Source organism: Achroia grisella, unplaced genomic scaffold (genome assembly GCF_030625045.1).
Source record: "Achroia grisella isolate CSIRO2021 unplaced genomic scaffold, CSIRO_AGI_Agris_v1 utg782, whole genome shotgun sequence".
NCBI classification, from domain to species: domain Eukaryota; kingdom Metazoa; phylum Arthropoda; class Insecta; order Lepidoptera; family Pyralidae; genus Achroia; species Achroia grisella.
In genome coordinates, this window is record NW_026713022.1 from 5591397 (window position 1) to 5599959 (window position 8563).

General features: G+C 32.6%; 1 protein-coding gene across 1 annotated transcript; it reads right to left on the reverse strand.

The window, feature by feature from the left end:
• Window positions 1-1640: 1640 nt before the first annotated feature.
• Window positions 1641-2624, reverse strand: LOC131851353 (uncharacterized). Its single transcript, XM_059201844.1, has one exon. The coding sequence runs from the start codon at window positions 2622-2624 to the stop codon at window positions 1641-1643; it is 984 nt and encodes a 327-aa protein (XP_059057827.1).
• Between the last annotated feature and the right edge of the window lie 5939 nt (window positions 2625-8563).

Below are 8563 nucleotides of genomic sequence, written 5' to 3' on the forward strand. Positions count from 1 at the left end.
TCCTTTAGACCTTTTTTGTGGATAGGACGGACTAACCCTTTTTTGAGTTCATCAGGATAATATCCAGATGCTACACTATTGTTAATTAGTTGTGATATCGCCGGAGATATCTTATCATTAAGTAACAATATGTCACTAAATCTTATGGAATCAACGCCAGGTGCTTTATTAGGATTAATTGATTTAATAATCTTATTAACATCACATGCTGTTGCTTTTTTAAGGCGCATAGATAAGTTGATGGGGTTTTTATATATTTTGGGATCAAGAAGCTTTGTTGTACAAGATGGTATGATATACTTTACACTATTGTTAAAGGTGTTTGCAAAGTTATTCGCAATATCACTAGCTTTCATGAAATTTTTCTCAAATGCTTGTAGTATAATTTCATCAACTGATTTTCTAATTCTACCGGTTATTCTGTTTAATATATCCCATAAATTTTTAGAGTTATTCTTGTTAGTGTCGATAGATTTAATAATTTCACTATTTTTAGCCTTTTGTACTAATTTATGAGCATAATTTCTAGCTTTATTATATTTTAGCTTTAATATCATATTATTACTATCCTTTTTCCATAACGTATATAATGTATCTTTATAGTTACAGGCATTTATAATTTTTTTATTTATCCATGTATTATTTTTTCTATTAGAATTTATATTTATTTTTTTATATATTTTCGAATTTTTATAACATTCATGAATACTATTTTTAATGATATTATATATTGTAATTGGACATGGGTTCTGAGCGATCGTGTCCCAATTTAGTTCACAAAGCATATTTTTAAGTTTTTCATTATCGTATAAAACTTTATATTTTGGAACACTCTGTACACGTGGTTGGCCTATGCTCGCCATTATTACGGCGCGGTGATCCGCCAGTACGACACTGAGAGCAGCGGAGTAAATATCTTGAGTTCGGGATTTTACAAAGATGTGATCTATGCAAGATCTGCTTGTTTTGTCATTACAAGTTTCGATTCGTGTATGATCTGAAATCCCGGGCTCAAGGCCGCAGCTTGACATCATGTTAATGTATTTATGTTTTGTAGGGTTATTGAGTGCGGTGTCTATATTGATGTCCCCTAATATATACATATCGTTAGTGTTATTTAGTGATGTTATGAGTTTATGAAGTTCGTGTATGAACAAATGTTTACTATAATTAGGTGGACGGTATATTGAGCACAGACCTGCGACGTAGTTTGATGGTGTTTTTATATAACCTATTATAGATTCGCACTGGAATGTTTTTATTTTAACCCTTGTAAAAGTATGTTTTTTATGAGTATAGATTATTATACCTCCTCCCTTACGTGTGTTTCGCAGTTCTGTGTGCATATTATAGCCATCTAAACCATAAAGAGAACAAACAGAATTTGATATATTTGCCTCTGTTAGCACTACTACGTCTATAGAGGTTTTACTATTAAGTATGTACTGTTCTAACATTGCAAAATTTTTTATTATAGATCGTATATTTATATGTATACATATAAAATTGTTAATCTTAGTCGGAATGCAATTCAAGAAGTGATCAATACTATGGCAGTTAAATAGTTCTGTAATATCCATTTTGGATGTTTTTAATATATATATATCTATATTGTAGGGTATCTATATAAGTATCTAATATTATGGTACGTTACAAAGTTTCTTGATGTCTGCTTCTCCTCGAATATGTATAACAGGTTTAGAGTTGTCATCTTTCCGTATAAATATTTTTCCCTTTTTGCTCCATATATATTTGTAGGTTCCGTTTAGTGATTGTTTAGTACTCCATAGTAGTTTTTTGTTGTATGCTGTTAAAAATGGACGTACGAATATCCGATTTTGAGCAGCCGCTGGAGACGTAGTCGGCATTAAATTGGAGGTATATATTTTACAGTTTTTAGAAGCAGATACCCAGCTTTCTTGCATTTCTTCTTCTTTAAGTTCTACCTGTACGACGCCAGGAGAATCCCTCTTCCGTGACAATCTGCGAGCGGCCTTGATATCACTTATCGGTTGCTTTAGTAATATTGCTACCTTGTCCACGATGTTTTTTATATTTTCTTGTTCGGTATAAGGAATATTTGAGATTTCAATGTGTCTAGCTACTTGGTGTTGTTCAATTTCTTCTATTCTTTGCTCCATTGCATTAATTCTGGTTTCAAGATGCTTGTTTCTATTTATTAAATCTATATTTTTACGTTGGATGTCCTGAACTGCTTGTTTGCATGCTTCTGCGACTTCCATTACTTCATCCATCTTTTCACTGTGGTATTGAAGAGAGACACGTAGTTCATTGATTTCTCTTCTAACAGCCTTTTCCACTTCTTTTGAAATGTTTTGTAGGAGTTTCTTCATATTTATTTGGTTTGTTTCTGTGTTAAGTAATTGGTTTCCGTCTTCATCAGTGTCATCGTCAGGAACTACGATAGAACTGCGTTTAGATGTTGACCTTTGGCATTCTTGACATGTCCATTCTAGGTTCTCTGACGCGCGTATTGCCGTCAACTGTTTGTTGGAAAGGCCTGAACACAAGGTGTTGAGATGAACCAGTTTTTCACATCTACTGCACTCCAAACCAGGGATTCTTTTTGTTATTGATTTATTACATTTATCACACTTTTCCATAATGAAGGTAGGTAATTAATTTCTATGACAACTTGTATACGTGCGCTCAGAATGAAAGGAAGAATACGACATATTAGATATTTAGATGCGTGTAGTAAAAAACGGTTATTTCAATATTACAAACAGACCAATTTTATTTATATGTAGGTATAGATTCAATAAAGTATTATTTAGACTATTGGGCGATCACTATATATTATTATGAGAAATCAGACAATGTTATAACCCATCTAGCTGTTTTAATATTGATTTATAGTATCTGTATGTTGCCGATCGAACTTAAAATGGACCACACGTGTTCCATATAAACCTGCGACTCGGGTGAATGGGGACTTTTATAACGGAATCCCATCAAAGGTCCATGGTGTATTGATGCGGCTGATGTAATGCATTACGTCCGAATACAATAAAAGGTTTACTTATTTATCTTTTATACCTTTTTGGGCTTTGTAATAAATAAACAATAGTTGTGTGTTGCTGTTTATACTCTCCTTTTTGTTCTGATGTATATAAATTTATATAATAACTACAGACCCGCCTCGGCTTCATTGCTGCATTGATGATTTACAAATGTTTGAATATCTCAGCTTTTTTTATACCATAACACGCATGTATAATAATAATAATAATTATAGTATATATGTATAATAATAATAATAATATATAAAATAACAGATCCCTTCCTCTACAATAGAACTATTACAAATAGATGTCATTCTCAACACATGCCGTATTGTAAGAAAATTTCTGTCTTCATCACCATTCATCAACTCATCCACGCTTGGCTAAGGTCTGCGTGTTTGAAAGTATATAGTATATAGTAATAGATCTCTACTGGGTAAGCGCCCTAGATCCTAGGTCTTACCATCATTTACCATCAGATGAGGTAAGACCAAGCGCAAACGCATTATTAATAAAAAAAAAAGTATTACTCCCGTCAAAAGGGAGATATATTATTATTATATTTATATAATAATAATAACAATAAAATAACCGATATATGTATATTGTGAAACTGTGGAAATAATAATAATAATATAATATTCCAGGACAATTCACATAACGCCATCTAGTCCCGAGCTAAGCAGAGCTTGTATCATGGGTACTAGACAAGTGAATAGATCCTTTTTTCCTAAATGCATACATAATATATATAGAAAACAAACATATCGATACAAACAATCATATGCAAATATCTGTGCCGTGCGTGAAATCGAACACCCGACCACAGGAACTAAAGCGGTGTCCTAAACCGCTAGATCACGGAGGCCGTTAAACCTTCCTCTTGAATTATTCTATCTATTGCTGAGAACTGCATGAAAATCCGTCGCGTATTTTAAAAGATATAAGCGAACAGACAACATCGCAGATTTCGTTTCATACTATGTAACATTAATAATAATGCTGTCTTTGAACAATTCACACAACGCCATCTAGTTCCAAGTTAAACAGAGCTTGTGTTATGGGTATTAGACAACTGTTATAGAATAGAAAATCATTTATTCAAATATAGTTTATAATTTAATATTATAAATTATAAACTGTTATAAATAATTAGATATATTATTTTTGTAAATACATACATAATATACATAGAAAACACCCAGATATATATAAACATACAAGAATATAAGTTTGCACCTTGCGAGGAATTGAACCTGCGACCATCGGGAGTAAAGTTCGGTACTAAGCCGCTGGACTACCGGGGCCGTCAAATATAATAAAATTAATATCTTATTCTGTTGTAAAATGATTGTATTTTCACTCCAATATTATTTGTAGAATGACATATATGGAATTGTGAGTCATATTTTCTTTATTTTAAAGTAATAAAATACAATTTATCAAAGTATTTGGGTTAGGTTGCATTGTAGAGATTTCTTTATACGTTACTAGCTACTCGCCCCGGCTTCACCCGGGTGTATATGCATTATACATATAAACCTTCCTCTTGAATCACTATATCTATTGGGCTTCCTAAAATATGGTTGAGCGCAGTGATGGCTGGCTCATCCGTCATACTTGTGAACGGGTGCTGCTTGTAGGGACTGCTCTGCTATAATCACTATGACTAATTTCTTCTTATTAATTGTTTAACCAGTTGGTTGTATATTCAATATTTTTTCTATTTGAGTATTTAATTGAAGTTGCTTGCTCGTTCTCCTTGTGATGAGACAGGTTTCCGAATGAGTAGATTAAAAAAAATGTGATGACTATTCAAAAGTGCTTCAATGTAAGTTTATTTGAATAAATGATTTTCTATTCTATTCAATTTAGAATTCCCCCCTTATTATTTACCCTATATTATTTTATTATTATATGAATTATTTACCACTTCAAAATCTGTTGCATAGTTTTAAAGATTTAAGCATACATAGGGCCGGACAGATAGCGACTTTGTTTTATACTATATAATGTAGGCACTTTCTTTAGCAGTTTTTTTTTGTTAATATTTTTCTGTGCTCAATAAAGTTATATTATTATTCTAGTGCTGAAATTCTAGAATATAACGTTTAGTATATACTGTTTTTTTTCTGTCGAAAAGGAACTGCTTTTTTCGCTGCGAAAACATCATTCATAATTTTGTTTGTACATTTTTAAGGATGATACCCATTTATTTTCACGGTCTATCATTATTTCGCTTGATTATATTAAACGAGTAGAAATATGAAGCAAGCAAAAAAAAATTCCTAATATCTTTAAAAAGGGAAATACTCAGAAAACTCGGAGAAAAACACAAGAGGCCGGGGAAACGACAAGTGCGTCTCGTTAAGAGAAAGGGAAAGCCGTTTTAAGATTGATAAAGGGTCCTAAAAGGTCCGGAAAGAGGGCAGAGCAGAAATATTCCCATTGCTCTGTCGGATAAGAACAATTTCCTAAGGGATAAAAATCTATTTTGAATAAAGAATTCCCTTTTGATATCACCGTGTTGGGACGATTTGGCATGTGGTAGGTATGAAATTATTTAGGCCATGGCGAAGTACGAAATTATTTACCATTTTTATTTTTGTTCCTTCAATTTTTGATACATAAAACATTTATAATATTACTAGTGCTGCACGCTATTTCAGTTGCGTGAAATTTATAGCCTACATGACTTATACGTATATATAACTGTATAACTGACCAATATATATTTTTTTTATTAAGTATTTTACGGCCCTGGAAATTTCCTTTCAGCCAAACAATTACATTGTGCAAATACAAATCAGCTATTAATTACTAGGTACAGCTATAGTAAGGACGCTATAGCTGTACCTAGCTGTAGTATTGAGTATGAAGTCCTATAGAAATGGATAACTTTCTGTGTTTTGTAGGATAGGTGGCAAGAGGCTGGGTGCTTCCTTTTTATTATATAAACTTATTAAGCTATCTATGAAAATAAGTCTCTGAAAACCAAATGCTGGACATTTCATTATAATATGTTGTAGATCTGCGTTTTCTGCTGTGTAGTAGTCACAATTTGAAGAAGATTTCAATTTCATTTTATACAAATGAACCGGAAAATGCCCATGTCCTATACGAAGCCTATTAATAGTTGTAATGTATCTTCTAGATGGTTCTTTTAATTTGAAATACCATGGTTTTCTAAAATAACTGACCAATAGTTCATTGTTTCCAGTAATAACAGTGTTGCCAACAATTATTCTCAAATCTACTTAATATATCTTATTAATATTAGAAACGCGAAAGTTTGCGAGTATGGATGGATGTTTGTTACTATTTCACGCAAAAACTACTGAACGGATTTTCAAGAAACTTTACAGTAATATAGCTTATACACCAGAAAACTAATAGGCTATAATTTAAATAGATATATTGTAAATTAGGCTAAATATTATGATAAATGTCAAGTAAGTGTGATGCAGACGAAATCGCACGAGCCAGCTAGTAGTATATATATATGTCCACTATAATATTTTATTATAGGTACATTTTTTATTTGTAAGGGGTCGTAGAGTATAAGTAAATAGGTCTATGATGCTTCAAATGAATATTTGACTTGCACAAAAGGCAGTCGACTTTTGAATCGAGGTTAAAAAGGTATTATTATTGAGAGGGCATCACAAGTTGTTCAAGATTACACGAAAAAGTTATCCGCAGAATATAATTAGGGTGTGTTCACGGAACTCGAGTTGGGCCCATGAATAGAAATAGGAGGCCAGAGAGCCCTTAGGGTAGGGTAGCCTGTTATCCGGAATAATTACGGCTTGTCAGCCATTTTGTAAATAAGTTACGTCACAACATGGCCGCTGCCCGATATGAACTCTCATATAAAGCGGCTCGAATTTCCCATTATTTGTTGGACGGTCTTTTGTGTTGGTAATATCTTTTCTACAAATAATAAAACATTAATAAGCAGCAAAGTAATGTACGCGTCGCGTCCGTCCGTTGTGAATATTTTTAAGTACATTTTGTACGTTAAAAGATGTACTCAAGGAAAATTATTTGATATATTTTTTTAGATTTGTATACTAAAACAGCTAGATTCAATAGTCATTTGTGCTGAATGAAAATAATTGAATCAAATGCATGTCAAGAGTGCAATAACAGCAGTCAGACCTTAAATTACATATTTTTCGAATGTTCCGCTTATAATATTCAACGCTTGGTCTTTATTGATAATTTACTGAATATTTACAAGAAAACCGGAAAAAATCCCGCGCGACATCCAAGATATGCTAACTAATTTTGAAACATATATACCTATATATTTAGATGTTGAGATGGATGTGTGGTGTGACGAGGATAGACAAGATTAAGAATGAATACATCAGAGGAAGTATGAAAGTGGCACCGATGTCAGAGAGGTTAAAGAGTAATCGTCTATCGTGGTATGGGCATGTAATGCGTAGGAATGAAGATCATATCCTAAGGACGGTGTTACATATGAATGTGGATGGTTATAAGGGTAGAGGAAGACCGAAAAAGAGATGGATGGACTGTGTGAAAGATGATATGGTGAGAAAGGGAGTAAATAACGAGATGACTGCGAACAGGGATGAATGGAAGAGAAAAACATATTACGCCGACCACAAATAAATGGGATAAGGAAGAAGCAGATGATGATATACCTATATATTTATACGTTACCTCTATATCGATAGAACTTTAAATAGTTGATACAAGGATATGGACTATGGATAAGACTTAAATTTTGAATACGAATGAAAACATAATGAACATACATAAGAATTGGCCTTTGGCCTCATCACTTGACCAACTATGAAGAAGTTTAAACATAGAGAGACAAATTCTCCAATAATTTATCAGGGTGGTTTCCAGGGGGAACCCCGTGGAGGTCAACCTGACGTGGTATATTGCTAGCAACGGGGGTTACTAGTACACATTACTAACTGCCTCCTTCCCCCTGGAAATTTGAGTTATACAATAATTTAGTTGGTTTATATTTGATTCCACGTTATTACAGTAAATTTGATGGAAAATAATATTCATTTTAAACGGGCGATTTATTTAAGAACCTTGGTTATATTCGTGAAGGGAGCTCTCATTTACCAAATTAATCTTTTCAACTAATACATAATGTTTTTGGCACTGACATGAATGTAATAGAGCGTACATTTATGTAAAATACCTTTCTGTGGATTTTGAATCTATTCGGCAAGTATAATAATTTGAATTTATTCGTTCTTATATAATAATATAGTCTTTGTTTTGTCATTTTTTGGTATATCAGTCTCATCGAACTTCTCTCTAAAATATATTTAGAAAATTATAATTACAGATTAAACTACGATGGGACTGACGTACCAAAAATGGACAGAAGTATCAATTATTTTTATTAACGTTTTTGCGCTAAGTTAAGTTTAGTACTAGAAGTCAGGTGCCAAGAGACCTATAGCACTGCGACCTGCATAGATCTATTGTGCTTGACCGAAAGTCTCTAAATTAAGAAAAAAATTATTAGATTATATATT

Excerpts from the sequence above, each read along its gene's own strand:
- LOC131851353 (XM_059201844.1), bottom strand. The coding sequence starts at position 2,624 with ATGGAAAAGTGTGATAAATGTAATAAATCAATAACAAAAAGAATCCCT.